This window comes from Triturus cristatus, chromosome 11, assembly GCF_964204655.1.
Source record: "Triturus cristatus chromosome 11, aTriCri1.1, whole genome shotgun sequence".
NCBI classification, from domain to species: domain Eukaryota; kingdom Metazoa; phylum Chordata; class Amphibia; order Caudata; family Salamandridae; genus Triturus; species Triturus cristatus.
Window position 1 is genome coordinate 919,635,515 of NC_140594.1, and position 19,972 is coordinate 919,655,486.

Here is a 19,972-nt window from a genome sequence, read left to right on the forward strand (position 1 = left end):
TAGATCAGCACACCTTTGGCACACACTCATTGAGCCAAGGAATCACTTGAGACTGTCTGGTAGAGAATGTGCAACCACTCACAGCTGCATGAGAGATCATTTAATATTATATTAATGGGGTGCCCAGCCCCGGTGTGCACGTCATGAATTCCAAGTGCAAGCACACCTGTCCACACTAATGTCATGCATGGGAGTGCTGAAGAGGAATCATGGAGCATTTATACTCCTGTCAGAACTTGTATAGCAGTCAAAATAACACATTTAATCAAATCAATAGGGAATATTTGTGCTTTACTTTAATACATTTTAAATGAGAGACACAATATTGCACTACTTTCTTTGGGTATTGCGCATTTTGTTCTGAAATGTTGCTACTCACCCGGGCTTCCCATGCACCAACCACCTCCATGGATATAAATCACTGCTCTCCTTCTTGTATTCGATGACTTTTTTGGAACATATAACCAAACAGGAACTTTAGTAAAAGTTTCCTCAGTCACTGTAACATTTTCATCTGACTTTGGTTGAGCATTTTCAGAAGACAAGAAGATAGCCATAATGTCCATGTAATGTGATATCCCAGTCATCTCAGAAAATTCTACCTAGGGGTAAAATAATTGTAATCTTGAAATAAATCAATATTATGTAACAAATACAATAAAATGAGTACAATCAATCAACCGGGGTTTTGTAAAGCGCACTACTCACCAGTGAGGGTCTCAAGGCACTGTAATGAGTAAATATATCTACAAGACACTATCTAGGATGGAGTATTAGGATTTCCCCAATAGTATAACAATGTTACTGTTTTTCAGTTCGATACATGAACGTTTAGTTTATTATCATTATTCACATGCTAATCTGCCTTTGATAAGTACACCTCAGCCTCTTTGTTGTTTGTTGATTGGTATTATTCTAAAACAGAGGGTCTGAACCGTTTGACTTCTGTGACTCGACTGAATCCCCATTGGAATCCGGGGACCCCAAGGAGTTCTCAGTACTTTAATTAAAGACACTCATCGCTCACTCCATACTAAATTCGGTTTGTTGTACATTACGCTCCTTCCATCAAACTAATGATCTCAACTTGACTTTTATTTTCTCAGATCAAATTCCTTTTCAGTTAAAGAAGATTTTTTAAAACATTTTTCACATTTTGGTTCTTCATATATATGTACTGTGTTGACCTGCTATTACTATGTAATTTTCGATCTAGTCAGGGACCCTCTGAGTAGTCGTCGTGGACCCCTGGGGGTCCCTGGACCATCGGAGAAGAATCGCTGTTAGAAAATATTTTGCGCGTAGAGGAGGGTGTTTAAAATTAACACTATAACAACAATGCACCTTAATGTTCATCTTTATATTTCTCTTACATGTCCGCAAATGAACAAAACAAAAATATCCTTTTTCCTTACGTTCAGTCAGGGTTTCTTTCTGCGCAACACAAATTGTGCATCATATAGACCACGTTGATGACGTGTGTCGTGAACACCTTCAGAGATGTGTATGGTTTCCCACCAACATTTATGCTAGTAGAAGGCGTTGTACTGGAGGAAACCTTTAGCAGAGAAGCTCAGCACTGAGGCCCATCATGAGTTGGGTGTTGTTCACTCACCTGCATTTACCAGGTGCAGGAACAACAACTCAATTTGACTGGCCCAAAAATCTAGCAGGGAAAACCACCTTACAGACCATTTATGTTCCCTGCACCCCACCTGATCCTCAGGAAAGACTCAGTTATAGGAAGTAATGCCTATCCCTACTAGACAAGGTTATCCCCATCCCTACTCCATCCCTCCTCTCCCACCACCTTATACCAGCCACCCTGCTCAGAGCTGGGGATACATTTGTGCATTAAACCCAATGGAAAAGGGAATACTATGCCGAATATGACAGGATCTGCAGTTATTCCCCATGCGGTCGTGTTTAGCTCATAATAGAGGTAAACAAGTGTAAAAACACTGGCCAGAATTTGCAATCTCAGCTTGCCAGAATCTCCGCACATCCTAATCGGGCCTAGATTAGATTCAAATCTTTGGAGGGATTAAAACAGATAGTAGCGAAACTATGCCATTCTTCTGGTGATGGGTAAACATATTGAGTATCCCCACTAGCAATAATATACACACCACTTGGAACGCATTATTCCATGCATTCACCTGCAGTATTAACCAAAATGTAATTTCCATTTCAGGAGCTGAGAGGTTGGTCCTGCAAGAAAAAAGCACCCCTGCCTTAATGCCTCACGCCTACTGGCCAAAAGTAAAGTATAGAAGATAAAAAAAAGTAAAGCTCTATATTCACATGGCAAATTCCAATATTTCTAGGCAGAATTGTATTCTGAAATGCAATTACTAGAAACTGACAGTGATCCAATTAACAATTAACGGCAATACAATAAGTGCTGATCATAATTTTACCACCATAAGTGACATGGTGGGGTAGAGTTTATGGTCATGTAGATGTTGCACCTTCTGGAATTATTAGTATTTATAGACAAACAAAATAATCGATTTCCATAGATGTTATTCCTACCACCATTTGATGAATGAGATCCTTTCTCTTTGTCTGTTCTGCTGTTGTCTAGCTAATGCAACCCGGTTTGACAGAACGTCTAGTATGAATATTCTTAAAGCTCTTACTGCTTGTCCCCAAGGGCCCCTTGTTTCAGAAAGGTTTGTGGATGTTCTTTGGTTGCTTAGCTGCTTTGAACTCAAAGCCAATATCATATATTAAAGCTAGCTAGCCGTGATCCTTTCGGTTTAGCTCATAAATGGTCCTATCAGCTTTTTGGTGGTATATGAGCATTGTTGGAACCCTTTGTCAGTTTCATTAATGGATACTCCTAAATAAATAGACACAAACTCACACATTTTGTGTTGAATTCACTTATGAACATAACAGATGCACCTCAAAATCAGAATAAAATGGCACCAAAATGACATGAATCTAATTAGCTGTCAAAGCTGTAGCGTGAAAGGCAGATCTTGCGTTGCCGGCTGTTGTAGCCCAAAGAATCAGGTTCACTGGAGCATTGTGCTCGTCATGGGTGGCAAGATCTATGGTGAGAACGCACACGTTCACGAAGAGCCCAAAGCTTCAGAATTTCTGCCTTTCTTCTCCTTTTCTTCCACGAGGAGCTCAACCCATGGCACACAAAGGGTCCAGGACCAGGGAAGCACCTCTCGGGGATCAGGAACTCACTCCAGAAGTGGTCAGCAGGGTTCAGGCAGGCCCAGTTGCAGGTCCAGGCAAGTCCAGTCTAGCAGAGCAGCTGGGCAGTTACAGGGAAAACAGGAGGCCAGTCAACTGTCCCTTGGAGGTACTTCTGGTTGCCTGGGGTGAATGGAACAGGTCCAGTCTTCCCTCTCAGATAGCAGCACAGGCATCAAGCTTCACGGTAGGCCTCTTGCAGCAGTGAAGTCCTCCTTTTTTGGCACTCACAAGCCCAAGAGTGTAGTGAAGAGTTGGTTTGAGGGTCCAGTATTTATACAGGTTCCAGCCTTGAAGCGGAATTAACTTTGAGACTTATTCCCACATCTGGTTCTGGAATTTCCTTCCTTCCCCCGCCTTGGTCGAAGGATTTCTGGAATCACAAAAGGTTAGTGTAAAGTTATTTTTGTGTGTGCTGAGGCAGCTCCTTTGAAGTGCAAATGTGGTAGGTGACAGCTCCATTCCTCCCATCAGGTGAGGATGGCTCATCTCGTGTGAGCCAGGGTAAAGGATGGAGGCACAAAACGGTTAGGACAAGAAAATTCCAGCTTTCTAAAAGTGACATTCTCAGAATTGTGACTAAAACTCTGACTTTTCCTTTAAAGAGAGTTCTAGATTACAATTTATTAGATGTCAAACATGATGTTTCTACCTGTTCCCAAGCAAACTTTATCACCTATTAAATGTAATAAGGTAACTCAATGTTATACTATTGGAGAGGTAGGCCTTGCAATAGTGAAAAACAAATGTAAGGGTTTTTCATTACCAGAAAATGTAAAACTTAAAAGTGCATGCACGCCGTTTTAAAAATTAAAAATGGGCACATCTTTTGTAGACTCATTCACAACTGCCTGCACCCCATTTCTGTAGATTGAAAATAGCAAAGGGGCGAGGACACAGCCCTTTCCTATGCACCGTTTAATCAAGGAAGACCTTGTGCACGTCCCATCCCTACCATATCGAACACAGGCAGTTGCTTGTGCATACATCTGTCAAATAAATTTAATTATGGCCCCCTTGCTGAACATATCTTCCATAATCTACCATAACTTGGAGTGGGTAACACAGTCAAAGGCGCCCGGCAGATCCATAAAGGCCATATAGATCTATTCAGGTTTCACTTTTATGTATTTAGCCATTGTCAAACTCAGATTGTGGCATTAATCTATTGTCCTCTTGCCTTTTTGGAAACCGTACTGAGATGCTATCAGGATATTCCTCTTTCTAGCCCAATTCTCTAACCTGTTCAACAATAAGCGGCCCATCAATTGTGCATTGCTATCTAACAGAGAGATTGGTCTATAATTTTGAGGTTGAGACTTGTCGTCCCTCTTAATTATTATCATACTTTTCCATGAGGGCGGAGGACCTGCCTTACTTATTGTGATAAAGATATTGGGGCAACATGAGGCCCAAAGCTTTTGATGGTCTAGGAAGAACCTATGTGGACCTTGTGGGGGCCTTTGAGGTACTACATTGGGCCAATCCACAATTCACCTCTGATAAACCAAAAAAACAAAGTATCCTTATATGCTACTTGCAGGATATTAGATGGAGAGGTTGGGGGTGCATCAGCTGCCCTAAACATGGTTATCTAGTGTAAGGTCGCTATCATCTTTAAGAAAGGAAGTGTTAATACTCCCAAAACCCTAACAGTTTTTAGTGGTCGCTGCTTGAGACAGATTTTCCCATGTTTCCTCCCTGATTTTCTGTGCCTCGCTGTATAACTAACGTGAAGACTGTATCAGTCTATGGTCTCTTGGGGACAATCGAAAAGCAGCATGCAAATTCCTTAGGGTCTTTGAGAATGCTTTGTCAAACCAGCCAGCCTACAGAATCGTCTTTGGAGAATAGGACCAAGACAAATTGCTTTTGATTTCCACCAGTATCTCAGAAAATGGCAACATTAGACCTTCCATGTTATAATTTGGATCTAAACACATCTGTACCTCACTACATTTTTTAGAAATTATCAATGGCACAACTCTCTCTTTATTTATTTTATCCCACTTTAGTAAATAGCCATTCTTCATTGCTAAAATCGACTTAGGCAACTTGTCTGCTTCAGCCTTATTACCCACCTCCCAAACCATAAAGAAAACAAGGGCCGCTTAGTCACTATATATGTAAAAGATTGGTTCTGCCTGGTTTATTCTTTCCTGAAGGGATTCAGAGAATATTATACAATCTAGGGTGGAGCCAAGCTCCATGCTCTCGAATGTCTTTGGGAATAATGATGTGTCAGGATCAGGCTTTTTGAGTACCTCAAGATTCATGGTTGTCAAAAGCCTATTAAGCAGATTGCTGTGTTCATTATGTGTAAAGTGGGGAATTACATCACCTTCAGCATCTACTATTCAACACACAGGTTTGGTCATATTCTCACAACAGTGTGCATTAAAATCATTCTACCAGGGGGTTAAGACATTTTTGGTGTGCTTCACGAATGGTGATAATTTCCTTTTTCAATGAGCCAACCACCGAAGCCATATTCCCACAAATGTAATATTGTAAAAACTAATTAAGACTCAATCCCAATTACCTAAACCCTCACATAGTAGAATATGGATGTAAGGGGAAGAGCTAAAGAACTTTCTGACATTTAATGTTAGTGTGTTCACTATTAGCATTACAATTCCACCTTTCGCTTTACCCATTGAGGAAGGGACGTCTGTGGTTTGAAACGATTGATACCCCTACAAGAATACTGGGCCTGTTTCCCACATCTCCCGGAAACGCAGAATATCCTGTACTGCTACATCTGACCCATGTTTTTGCAATGAATCAACCGGGGGGGGGGGAATGGTCTTTGTTCAGACAGTCACAGGATTCTAAATCTCCCATGGGACTAAAACGGTTGTCAACCCTTACTTCACATCTGGCTAGATCAATAACATGAGGGTGAGTGGGGAGGAGAGTTACAAAGCGGCTCCTTGTCGTCTCAGGAGCCATTGGCCTGATAGGTCTATAAAAATATCCCAAGGGTAGAGCATCGATCCTCAACCCTGGAGAAAGTGAGTTGGAAGGTACCCAGAGGATGTCTCCCACAGCCATTCAATTGTTAAAACGAAGAACTATGCATTCATCCACCAGAGCTTTAGGGGACCGATACACCCACGCCACTCTCCTTGCCATAATAATGTGTCTGGAAAGGTCACCAGCCCCCCTCGTAAATCTCATCAGCCAATGGAAAGCATTAGTCATGAGCTGCTCAGTTGTCTCCAGCTGAGCCCCACTCAGTTCTGGGGTGTCCACCAATATTACAACATATGGACATTTGGTGGAAGATCTAACTTTAGTGTCAACATGAACCGTTGCCTCCTCCCTGGGATCCTCCCCTCTCTTTCTTTCCCCATCAGTGGACTCTATTGGAGCGATAGGTCACATACTCTGTATTGCCCACTCATGTGGGCCTTGTGGGTCAGTCTTTGTCAGTGATTCTGGCCTGCGAAGGGGACCTGCTGCCACCCCATGAGTGATGCGATGGGGTAAATGAGTATTTAAGCCCACCTCCCCCTTCTCCTCCCTGTGGTATAAATTCCTTTTATGATTGGGAATTGGGTGCTGCTTTCACCCCCCAGCAGCCTTGGTATTAACAACCCCTCGAGCAATAAGAGCTGCTAGACTCGCTTCAATGTTTACTGGTCTAGTCATGACAGCATAAACATATTTTCTAATCTTTGGCACAGATCATCAATCGAATTGGAGGACGTCAGCTAAAGTTTCTAGACCCACAGTCTTAGGAATTTTAGGCATTTTAAGAGCCTTGTTAGTCTTAGCCTTTGCGCCTCCCCTGTTCCTTTTTACAGGGAGTTCTCTTGGTGGGGTTACCTCAGCATCACTCAGATTTAGGGGGAGGCTGCATGGACTTGTAGATAAATCCATGCGTTCAGCCAGATCAACTTGGGCCAGCGAGACCATAATCAAAGTCATTCTCGAGAAATATAGGCCTCTTCTGCTCCCTCTCAAGTGAGAGACGGTGCTCAGTCAGTTCGATCTCCTTTGATAATTCATTTGCTGCCCACGTCAGGAAGACATTGAGGGTATTAACCATTCCCCCCTGACTCTTGTTGCGCTTTTCTCTTACCCATTTTGGACAAACTCTCATTCCAAGCCCTGGAATCCGCAGCTTAGGAGGGGGCCCAACTCAGCCTCTTCCAGCCGCTAATGGGCGCCGATGGGCCCGGGCTTCTCCCAGATGGGGCCTGGGTATGTCTGCATGCATCCAGTACTGCAGGAGTGCTGTAATGCCTTTACGGTATCCCAAAGGCTGCCCCTGCCTCCCATACCACTAGAAATACTGGAGGAACCAAGTCACAACCCAGCCAGACAACTGGAGATTAGGCGGTGAAATGAACGGGTCTGGGATGGGCCTGAGTAGGTACCCTGCACTATGGAAGTGCTGTAGTGACCTCACAGCATCGGGAAGGCTGTTCTTGCCTCCCATGCAGCTAGTAATGCAGGGGGACCGAGTTGCACCCCAGCTAGCCAACTGGAGATCAGGAAGTGCAATGAACAGGCCTCCGAAGAACATGAACTCCTTGTCCCTCAAGAGGTGTCCAAAAACACAGGCAATCAATAGGGAGGGGCGTGCACATTCAATATACTGGCTCATAACTCAAGAGAGGCCATTGGTCAAAATGAGGCAGGGACCCACTTATCTGAGTTTCAGGAATAAAGAATTGGTTGTTTAGGCTACAGTGTGCCGCTGTTTTCCACTATTTGGTTAAAATTCTTGACTAAACATTTAAAAACGGAGGAGCAGGCACCCGAATTGCTAGGCAAAAAGCAGCGTGCTTGCTGCCACTTGCTGTTGCTATATATACATTAACACAAAGCGGTCAAAAAGTGGTCACTCAGCTGCTGGTGCCAGCGTTTGAACTGGACCAATGTTCCCAAAAGAGTAATTTCAACAGGCATAAATCACGCTGCACTCTTAAGAGTCCAGAGTCAACAAATATGTTTAATCTATCTTGTTCTTCTCCCACCAACGTTTTTCTGCCATTACGGCCTTAATCACGGTGGCAAGTCTGGAAACAATTAAGTTCAGCTCATTACATTTCCTTGTATCCCTTAGTGGAAATGCTGGTACTCATAGTTTTCACTTTGGAACTTGAAGCAGTTTGCTGAATTTTCCATTATTTAGGGAAAACACAGTTTGTATTCAGTTCTAATACTCATACAGACATGCTTCAGAAATAACATCATTGATAAAGAGTTACCAGTATTCCAATCCGGCAGTTCTTAATTGTTATTCTCTTTCTGACTTAGTTTTCACAGAGCTCCTGAACCCTTACCATCTCAGGGTCGCATCGGCATGGGAGATATATGTGCCAAAGATATGCCACCACCATCCTTTGTGACTCTGTCTCTGGCATTTCTGCCGTCCTGAGGAAACACACACTACGCTGTTTGAAGAAGTTGCCTATCCAGGTTGGTTTAGACTTCAACTGTTAGTACACATGTAAGAGATTGGGTGTCTCTTGTATTTCCTCCATGGCAGAATCCAGGTTTGAATTGTGTCTCCTCATGCAGGGCGCAGCTACTAAATATTACACATTAACACAAAATGGTTAAAAGCAGGCGCTCAGCTGCTGGTGGCAGTAATTTCAACATGCATAAATCACACGTCACTCTCAAGAGTCCTGAGTCAACAAATATGTTTAATCTATCTTTTTCGTCTTCCCCAACGTGTTTCTGCCATTACCGCAGGGCCCTAGGGGATGCAGTCTCCGGGGCTGAAATCAATCCAGGGAAGGGGGGCTGCAAGGGGGGCTATGCAGCCCCCCTTCCCTAATACAGGAAAAGAAAAACAATGCTCGCAACCCGCCAGATGCCCTACCCCCTTTTGTCGCCACTCTACAAACAAGCCTTCTGGCACACTGCTGGTTGGATGTAGTCCCCTTGGCTGCTAAGGGTCCTTGGGGGCCAACATGACCTCCTGTTACCTCAGGTAAGTCTGACACAGTGGGATTGCTGAGAGGGCCTCAGAGGCCACACCCCATTTCTCAACCACAATGAGAACGCATCTCCTGGTGCACTACTTGATGGGGGATGAAGTCCCCTTGCCTCCTGAGGGTCCTTGGAGGCCGGAAACCCCTCCTGGTACCTCCAGTAAGTCCCAGACGGCTGGATTGCTGAGAGGTGGTCATAGGCCACACCCCCTTTGTCCACCACTCTGCAAACGAGCCTCCTGGCACACTGCTGGTTGGACGATGAAGTTCCCTTGGCTGCTGAGGGTCCTTGGAGGCAACTACCCCTCCTGTTACCTCCGGTAACTCCCACACAGTGGGATTGCTGAGATGTTGTCAGAGGCCACGCCCCCTTTTCACCACTCAGCAAAAGTGCCTCCTGGCACATTGCTGGTGGGGGCATTAATTCCCTTTGTATGTGGAGTGCACTTGGGTGCCAGGAACCCCTTTTGTTACCTTCAGTAAGTCACAGACAGCGAGGTTGCTTAGAGCTGATCAGAAGCCCTCCCCCTTTCTCCACCACACTACAAATGTGACTACTCGTTAGAAAAACATAGAAATTCACTCAAAAAAACAAAGGTTACTGGGACTTATAGTTCACAAATGGAATTAAAAAAACCTTAAAAATTCATTGAAAAAAACAAAAGGTTACATAGACTTTATAGTTAGGCTCAGGTTTCACACATACAAAATCAGTAAAATTCAGCAGTTGTGCTCATGACCTCCCATATTACATCACTCATGACATGGTCAGTGACATCACCAAGGACATCACTGTTGACATCTCAAATGATATCACTGATGACATCACACAGGACATTATCCGGTGACTGTGAGTGTTTTTAAAACATTTATGAGTGTATATGATGAGTCTTACAGGGAGGTACTCATTGAGCTATTTGGTCTTACCCCTGAGGAGTACAGACAAATGTTTAGGAAGATACATAAGGGAGCAACACATTCATGGGGGGACTTTGCAGATGCCTCTGGATGGCTCGATTAATGGTAAGAAGGTTTATACCTTTGAGGACCTGCACAATTTAGTGATAAAAACACATTCTTAACAGTTGTACTCTGAGAGGTTACACCAAACTCTTGTAGATGCCAAGCTATATAGCCCTAAGGAGCTGAGGAAGATAGCTGATGTATGGGTATACACTAGGGAAAAGGTCCTAAGGTATTGAACTCTTCAGGGGGAAATATTTGGGCAAGTTTAAAATGACAGACCCCAAAGAGGCACCAAAATATGCCAAAGTTAGGGAACCCAGAGCCACATTCCAATTCCAGAAGTGGAGAGGGTATCTGGGAAATAAGTTTGACCAATCAAAGGCTGGGGTGCCCTATGACATTGTGACAGTCAGGGCACAAGAAAGAGGACCCTGAATGCATAAAGAAATCACCCACTGGTGATAGTTCCAAGGGAATTGCCAGTGTATGGATTGGGGTGGATGTTGGCACCAGCTATTGCAGGGGATACACTAAAGGCACATTCGTTTCTCTGGGTTGTGAGGTAACTTAACTCTTGACCCACTGGCCTGCCAGTATGATAAAGTATAGGCAGTGACCAGGAATCAATAGTTTGGATGTTCAGGTCTTAAGTGATACAGGTGTCAGCATAACCATGATTATGGCCAATCAGGTTTCCACAAGCCACATCATACCTGATGAAGTGCATTACATTGTTATTTCTGACAATGTTACAAAGTCACACCCCATAGATTGGGGATAAGTTACTAACCCTAAGAAAGTAGCTGTATTCCCTGCCATCCCAGTGGAGTGTCTACTGGGCAATGACCTTGAAACTTCTGCTTGCGCACAGGTAGAGAGAAGAACTCATTCATTAATACTGATTCTCCATGAGTGGGGTTGTGTCTCCGCTAGAGCACAGAAGGCCTTTAGGGAAAGTCGAGATACTGTAGATACTGTAGATCCTGAAATAGTGGACCAGGTCCCTAGTACCACGTGGAGAAGGAAGAAACTTGAAAAGCCCTCTTCCACAAGTCAACAGAGCCAGAAGGTTCTCAACCCTCAGGGAGAAGGCCTGGTCTCTGGAGAGGAGGGAACGGCCCTACAGGACTGTCCTGAACTGAAATTCAAGGATCAAGAGGGTACACCAGAGAGGACTTTGGCCAGGGACAAAAGTCTTGTCCCACTTTCTAGGGCCATAGACAGTTTAATGTCAGACAGGAGGAAGGAGATGTTAGTGGTACCCATAAGGTATACTGGGAGGAGGGAATCCTTTACAGGGTGGCAAGGGACCCTTAACCTGGGACAACCAGGAGAGTGGTGGTTCCTAAACAGTACAGAGAATTCTTCCTTAACCTAGCCCATGACATCTCCTTTGCTGGACATATGGGCAGACCAAAACCTGGGACAGGTTGGTCTACCACTTCTGTTGGCCTCAGATGTCAAACAAGTTTAAGGAGTTCTGTCGCTCTTGTGTTACCTGTCAGCCAGTGGCAAGACAAGTAGCAAGGCAAAGGCTTCCCTCATACCACTTCCAGATGTGTTCCCTTTGAGAGGTGTGGATTGATAAAGTTGGTCCCCTATACCCACATACTGTCTCTGGACATAGGTTTATCCTGGCGGTAGTGGACCATGCCACTAGATATCCAGGAGCCATACTCTTTAGGACAGTCACTGCTTCTGCAGTAGCTAGAGACGTACTTGGTATGTTTTAAGTGTAGGTGGTATACCCCACTCCTGCTGGCAGGGTTTTGCCACTCCAGCACTCTGCTTTGAGAGCAGAGTTCAGTCAGCTCCGCCTACCACCAGCGGAGCTGAGTTGTACCAGCTTGACCCCGAAAGTGGAGTTGTAAAATGTTATAGGGGGAAAAGACACCCAACTTGCAAAGTCTCTCTACTGGAAATAAAACATTCTATACAACAGCAGAAACTGATTGATGTCCCTACCCACCCGGGCTCCCACAACCACAACACACTTTTTCTAGGACACTTACCGTTTGTGTATGTGTTTTCTCAGTTCCCCAAGGCTGTTGTTCAGGCACAAGCAGCCGCCCTCTTGAAACATTTCTATCACCCTGTATAGAGTAGACATTTAAGTCACAGTTATGTTTCACACAGCAATTCCCTGAGTATATCACATGGGACATGCTGCTCCAAGATTTCGGCTCACTGGCTTTAATAAGGAAGTGAACCTTGAGTGCCGCACTTGACCTTAGTTTTTTTTAAGGAGCTGCGGGCGGTAGTGAGGATATCACGGGGCACCTAAAATGGAGCAGGAAGCAGTGGGCTTTATATCCTCCTGTGCGGAGTGGGAGGGACTGCCAGTAGCCCTCAGGTACCACTGCCAACAAAGTTATCCGACTAGCCCGAGATCACAAAGAGAGTCACAGTCAGGAGCATTGCAGAAGGCTGCGTGGTGAGTGTTGGGCAGAGCCGAACTCCGTGGAATTCCACAGAGTTTATTTGCAACTAAGCAGAATTAAATATAGTCCAACTCCGTGAACTCTGCCCACCCTTAGTATTTTTGCCAGAGTGGGTTTCCCTAAGGAAGATATCACAGATAGAGGCACAAACTTTATGTCTGCTTCTCTGAAAGCAATGCATAATGAGCGTGGGGTGACTTACAAGTTCACCACTCGTTACCATCTACAACTGGCAACGGCCTTGTTGAAAGATTTAGGAAAATCATGAAAGGCATGATCGTGGGTTTACTTGATAAACTCAGAAGTAGTGGGATTGCCTTCTTCCATGCCCATTGTTTGCCTACAGGGAGGTTCCCCAGAAAGGAGTAGGATTTAGTGCCTTTGAATTGCTCTTTGGACAGCCTGTCAGGGATCCCCTAAATTTTCTCAGAGAAGGTTGGGAGAGACCCAAACCCAAACACCCAAACAAGACTTCCTAAATTATGTATTAGGCCTTCGCTCAAGGATGGCTGAGTATATGAAAAAGGCAAACAAAAACTTGGAGGCTAGCCCAGAGCTTGACAAGCACTAGTGTCATCGAAAGGCTTTCCTGGTATAATACCAGGCTGGGCAATAGGTTTGGGTGTCGGAGCCTGTAGCACCCAGAGCACTCCAAGACAAATGGACTGGGCCTCACCCTATCTTGGAAAAGAAGGGTGAAGTCACATACTTGGTGGACTTAGGTACCCCAGGATACCCTTACAGAGTGATACTTGTGAATAGTCTTGAGTTAGCTCATGATAGAGTTAATGTTACAATGCTCATGGTGACAGATGGTGGAGAAGAGGAAGAAAGTGAACATCTTCCAGACCTACTGTCAACAGATGTGAAGGATGGCTCAGTGGAGGGAGCAGTTCTCTCTTCCACTTTGAATAATCAGTAGCGGAGAAACTGTTGCAACATGCTTGGGCAGTTTCCTGACTTATTTTCCTTGACCCCAGGTTTTACAACATGGTGCACACATGATGTTGACACAGGTGACAGTTTATCTGTCAAAAGTTATTTTTTCTGACTTTCAGACCAGGTCAAGGTTAGCATTAAAGTAGAGGTTTCAAAAAATCTAGTTTGGTGTGATTGAAGCGTCCAGTAGTCCTGTGCCAGCCCAGTAGTTCTGATTCCCAAAGCCAATCCAAAAACAGGAAACTAGAGTTAGGATTCTGCGTGGACTACAGAGGCCTACATACAGTCACCCAGACTGATGCTCACCACAAACCAAGAGTTGATTAGCTCTCTGATAAGTTGGGGGCTGCTAAATATCTGAGCACCTTTGACCTGACTTCAGGTTATTGGCAGATAGTCCTTACACAAGGAGCCAAGGTGAGGTCTGCCTTTTCAACCCCAGAGGGTACTTTCAACTCAAGGTGATGCTCATTGGGTTAACAAATGCACCTGACACCTTCCAGAGGTTGGTAAATTAGGTATTTTCACACTTGGAAAGCTTTAGTATAGTATATGTGGATGGCATTGCTGGCTTTAGCTCCAACTGGGAGGATCACCTGGTCCACCTCATAAGTGCTTTAAGCCATTCAACAGGCAGGGCTGAATAGCAGGGTTGAATATCAAGGCAAGTAAGTGCCAGATAGGGCAAGAGTCTGTAGTGTGCTTTGGCCACGTACAACCTTCCCAACCCAAAATCCAGGCATTTCTGGCTTCGGAAGCTCCAAAGACTCAGCCCCAAGTCAGAGCCTTTTTCGGTCTGAATGGGCGTCACACGAGATTTGTAAAAGGTTATGGTACCATAGTGCCACCTTTAATAGCGCTAACCGCCAAGAAACAGCAAAGGAAATTCTTATGCACTGACATGGCAAAAGGCCTTTGACACCCTTAAGAAAGCTAAGTGCCTATTCTAAAAGAATCTGACGTTAGTAAAGGATGTGTTGTCCAACCTGATGCTTCAGAACATAGGATTGGGGCAGTATTCTCACAGCTGAATGACCAGACCAAAACCAACCAGTTGCCTTTATCAGCAGACAACTCCTCCCCAGGGAGCAGCGTTGGAGTGCCACTGAGAGTAAAGCCTTTGCTGTGGTATGGTCGCTGAAGAAGTTAAGACCCAACTTGTTTGGGATTCACTTCAAAGTTCAAACTGACCACAGGCCTCTCAGTTGATTGACAAAGATGAATAGAGAGACCCCAAACTGTTGAGGGAGGTGGTCAAAGGGTATGGACTTTACAGTGGATTATAGACATGAGACTGACCATGACAATTCAGATTGTCTTTCCAGGTTCTTCCCCTTTGATGATTAGCATCACCAGGTTAAGGGTTGCTCATTACCTTTCCTCTGGAGGGGGGCATATAAGAGAATGCCTCTATTTGCATATTCAGCACTATATTTTTTGGACTGATGCTGATTGTTTTTCAGCTCTGAGAGTGCACTGAGGCCTGCTAACCATAACTCAGTGCCAGTGTTCTAACCCTATATAAAAGTATGTTAAATTGAATGCATCCAATTGGCAATCCCTGAATTACTTATAAGTCCCCAGTATATGTTACCCTGGGCATGTAAGGCAGAGCATTTACGCAGGATTGCAGCACTGTTTGTGCCGCCCTGCATGTGACAAAGACAAAATAAACCCAAGCCTGCCACTTCAGGCTGAATGGGCAGTGTTTTACGCCATCAGTAGGACTTTGCCATTACACCTAGTGGCAAAGCCACCACTGCCCTTCAGTATATATGTAAGTCTTCCCTAAGAAATGCCTATAGAGCCATATGGCATGGAGCTATACATTATGAAGCAATACACATTATTTTCATATACCTTAGTAAAAACACTTCCAAATTGTAATTTTGCTGTGGAAAGGTTAGTAGCCCCAATGGCTAACACAGGGTTACAGGCTGGCACCACTGCCTAACTAACCTCTGAATGAGATACCTAACAAGGTCAAGTAAGGTATCAAATTTATCTTGGCATTAACTCCGACCAGATGCCCAGGACGGATTTAAAGTCACTATTAAAGTTAGCAACTTTTAGAAAATTGTTTCTTTTCACTCCAGCTAGTTCAGTGTCCTCACAAAGGCCTAGACACATAGATGGATTTCTGACCACCTGGGGAGACATGTGAACGACTCCCAGGTCAAGGAACAAAGGCAGTTGCCACACACTGAGGTGAGAACTCCTCTTCCAGGATGGCCACTCAGGGTGTTAGCTCAAAAGGCGAGCTTCAAAGGGGAAGCCTCCTGTGAAGGTCTGGCTGCAACAACACCCCTGAGCAGTATGCCTTTTGTTCCTGCAGACAATTAGGGGACAGAGCCAAGGAAGGAATACTTGTCCCCAAAGCAGGTTTCCCGTGGGCCTGAAGGTCACTGATAGCACACCTCTAGGGTGAGCTACCGTGCTACTGATGACTAAGGAGGGGTTGTGCGATTTTGAAATGGGCAAGAACGGGACTCTGCAGTATAGCTAGATGCTGCATGTCACAGGAAACTAATCACTAGGTAGGAGGGGACCCAGTAGCCCATTGGGTATTGACCGCTTGGTCCCCTGAGGGCTCTTTCCTGGGATAAATTTGGCACCCCTGGCACCCTGCCCCTCAGATCACTCTGGAATCCAAGAGAGGGCCAAAGAAGAAATGCCCTGCTGCCCTTAACCTGCACCAAGAGATGCTGCACAATCAAGAGGACTGAACCAGCTGCACTTTTGGGCAAGTGAGACTGGAACTGTGCCTGTGGTTCCGGACACAGGTAAAGTTGATTTCCCACTATCACCCATAGCAGTGACTTCAAGGATCAGTCGGCTAATCCCCTAGAACATGCTCCAAGGACACAAGAGCTGAAAGAGCCCAAACTGTTAAGCTGGTAGCCACTGCATAAGTTTTGCCGCCACCAGTCGCAGGGCACATTAAGATACAAATCCAAGAAAGAGAAAAGTTGCACTTGTGTCTGCCAGACCTGGGTGCGCTATCAGAGTCCAGATTTATTGTACTCAAGGGACACCAGGCCCTCATCTAAGGTATGTTCCCCAACTGTGGTGCAATGAGACGAGTAGCACAGCATAGGCTGACGGACTGCTGCAATGTAGAGATCTTCAAGGGACCCCAAACTCTATTGCCAAATTCATCCCTCCACACCCCTGGACTGAGGGACCACAACAGAGACACCCCCATTTACCACACCACAGCCGTAGCATCCTTTGAGCATCTTTTGCCTGTATCCTCAGTATCAGGAGCACTCCATTGATGTCTATAGTGGTCCTCCTTCAAAGTATGGAACTTGATTCAAAAATGCTCTGGTGACCAGGTAACTTTCCAAAGAATCCTTTCTGGCCCCCTAGATATCTTCCCTGCTGGATTTGGTAGCCCAACCTGGGCTGGAGTATCCACACTAACTCTTTCAATCTTTTGAAAGGTTTTCATACTTTTGTTGACCAAGACTTGTTTGCGGTTGCAATAAAAAAAAGTGATTAAAGCTTCTAAAATATGTGTCTCTGGAATACTCTTGTGGATTTTGAGGGTCAAGGTCTCTACAAATCTATACAAAATACTCTATTTTTATAAATTATTGTTGTATATATTTATTGGTGTGGAACTTTCTTATTCTATTATTTGGTGCTGTTAAATGCTTTAAAATAAGCTCCTTTGCCAAGTCCTACTGCTCACAGCCACCGCTACCAGGGTTTAGCTAAGGTCAAGTAAACGATACTGACATGTCAGTATTTAGGCAGAACCACATGTACAAACAGAGTCATAAAGCAGTTCTAAAACCCTGGCCCAGATTCACAAAGGTTTAGCGTTGGGTTGGCGTTACTTTTGAAATGCTAACCCAACGCTAAACCTATTTGAGGATTAACAAACCAAAGCTAATTGATATTAGTGTTGGTTTGTATTGAAAAGTAACGCAAAGCAGCGCGAAACGCTGCTTTGCATTACTTTGCATCAAAGGGGCGTTACATGGGTGGTTCATGGGCGTTCTCATGCAACTATCCATGCTTGTTGACACTAAAAGGTATCTACTAGCATTAGTAGAAAGAGCTTAGCGCCAAAAGTTAACGCTGCTGTAAAGCAGGCATTAAAAGGAGTAATTTCTCCATTATTTTCTGACTTTGCATGGTTAATGCACTGTGAGCACACATACAAAGTAGGAAAGCTTTGAAGTATGTCCAGGCATACATAGGGGCATATTTTCAAGCACGGCGTTATAATTATTGCCGCTTTAGCGTCAGAAAACTGCTGCTAAAGCGGCGATAATGGGCTTGATAATATGCCCGTGAGAATTCCAATAGAAGCCCATGTTGACACCAGAACATGGGCTTCTATTGGAATTCACAAGGGCATACTATCAAGCCCATTATCGCCGCTTTAGCGGCGCCGATAATTATAACGCCGTTCCTTGATAATATGCCCCATAGCATTTTGTTCAGGAAGGGAACCCTTCCAGTACAAAGCCTATGCTACACTCAGGCACACGCCCTAGCACTATAGCGCTATGGTATGTGCCTGCTGCACAGAAGCTGACATCGGCGCTAGGGGAGCGGGGAGGAGAGTGCCATATCTCAGTGAATATGAACTCTCCCGCTCTCTTCCAGTCACCCAGCGTAACCTCTTTGGGGCTGCCGTGCAGCTGACAGTTTTCACAATCTGGGCCACACCTTTCCGAATACACACAGCGTTTTAAGCCTTCCTCCAGGAGTCTATCCGGCTCCATGTATGATTTTTAAAAAGTATTAGTCTGTATTTGCCCAAATAATCTGTTTATCGTCATTGGTTTAAAAGAGTAAAATGATCTGCAGCAAGAAAATGGAGTAGAGTTATTCGAGGGGTTTTTTATGTAACAGTCGAGAAACAGGTCCATAAATTCCTCTTTGTTTACTGCTAGGAAACGTATTGAAAGGATATTTTTGGATTCTGTCGAAAGATCGTGCCAACAACCAGACCCCATTACAATGTCCACTTGCCTGTTATTTCAAACACGTTCCATTTCGATTAGTTTGCCGAGTTCCAGGGCACTTAAGGTTACAATTAACTCTCTTGGGGGCATATCAACAACAACCGGCGATAATTATCGCTCAGCGCTCTTAGCGTGAGGATAATTATCGCCGGCTAGCGTGAATTTTTATCGCTGAGATAGCGTGCTATTAGCAACGCTTATCTCAATAGCGATAAAAATCTACACGCTAATAGGCTAACGTGAGATTATAGCTGGAAACCCAGCGATAATCACACGTTACCTTGTTGATAGGGACAGGCAAACTTAGCCATGATATCTTCCTTCCATAGGATATCATGGCTAAGTCTGAAAATTAGCAGACGTAAAAAAGCAGCGTTAACCGTGGTTAGCGCTGCTTTTTTTGTCTCTAACAGGGTTAGCGACATACTTGATAATAGGAGAAATGTCGCTTAGCGACATTTCTCCCATTGTTTACTCTGGATCGCCCCCTTTGCATCTCATTAGAGATGCAAGGGGAAGCGTAGAGTAAAAGGGTGCTAACATGCAAATTTGCGTGTTAGCACCCTGTTGTTGATAGGTCGCTAGTTTTATCTCTGATTTTTTGGCTTTAAAAGCCAAAAAAGCAGAGATAAAAGCCCTTGTTGATATGCCCCAAAGTCTCATACAATTACGATTGGGAACTTACCAAATTCATGATTGTTCTTCCAATCGAATCTATAAACATTACTTTCCATTTCTCCTCGGTGTTTTCAGGAAGAGGTATATAAAAATAATATCCCGCAAGAACAGAGGCAAACGCGAAGTAAAATAATTTCGATGCCATTTTAAATTCTTCACTCGGTTCAGTTCAGCTCCTTTCACGGCTCCTAACTCGAGTCGTCTAACGGGAGTTAAAAGGTTAATGTCAATATGTTATGCTGAACCTTGTACACGCCTTTCCTCCGAGCTTTCCAGCTTGCAGAGTTTGCCAAACCACAAGCTGCCCAAGTTAACCATGGAATGGTTTCTATTGAAGGGTGTGTTTCATGAGCACACTGCCAACCCACGTCTCTAACTTGATTGGGGCATGATAAAACCTGGCACAGTGTATTGTAAGGTAAAATATTCATGTTACTAGTAAACAGTGTGAAGCATGAGGAAATATCCTCATGTATAATATAGCCATGTAATCAGAAAAAATCATGACTTTCTAAAATGTTTCTCTGCACATCACTAATCTACTCATAAACACTAGTTGGTAAAGCCAATGGGGCTGGCCATTTCAGAAGTGAGTGCTCTCTAGTGATTAGTGAGTTTGTATGTATGGGTACGCTGATGCATGAGTGGGCAAATGTAAGACTCTTTCAACAAATGGATGCATGATTTAATGCATGGATTAATGTTCTTCAATGAATAACGAGTTTGTGGATGCGGTTATGTAAATGGATGATTAGTTTAATATGAGTATGTGTAAACTTTTGGTTGGACTGAATGA

The 19,972-nt window shown here is 44.3% G+C and overlaps 1 protein-coding gene across 3 annotated transcripts in view; it reads right to left on the reverse strand.

The window, feature by feature from the left end:
• Positions 1-19,972, reverse strand: part of LOC146785614 (arylacetamide deacetylase-like) — a 441,998-nt gene that overhangs the window by 407,777 nt on the left and 14,249 nt on the right. For all 3 annotated transcript variants that reach the window (XR_014970704.1, XM_085634876.1, XM_085634875.1), the window contains exon 3: positions 380-602. Coding sequence is in view for 2 of the 3 variants with exons in the window: in XM_085634876.1 (XP_085491002.1) it covers positions 380-602 (223 nt within the window). In the remaining variant the exon portion in view is untranslated. The remainder of the gene's footprint in view (positions 1-379; positions 603-19,972) is intronic.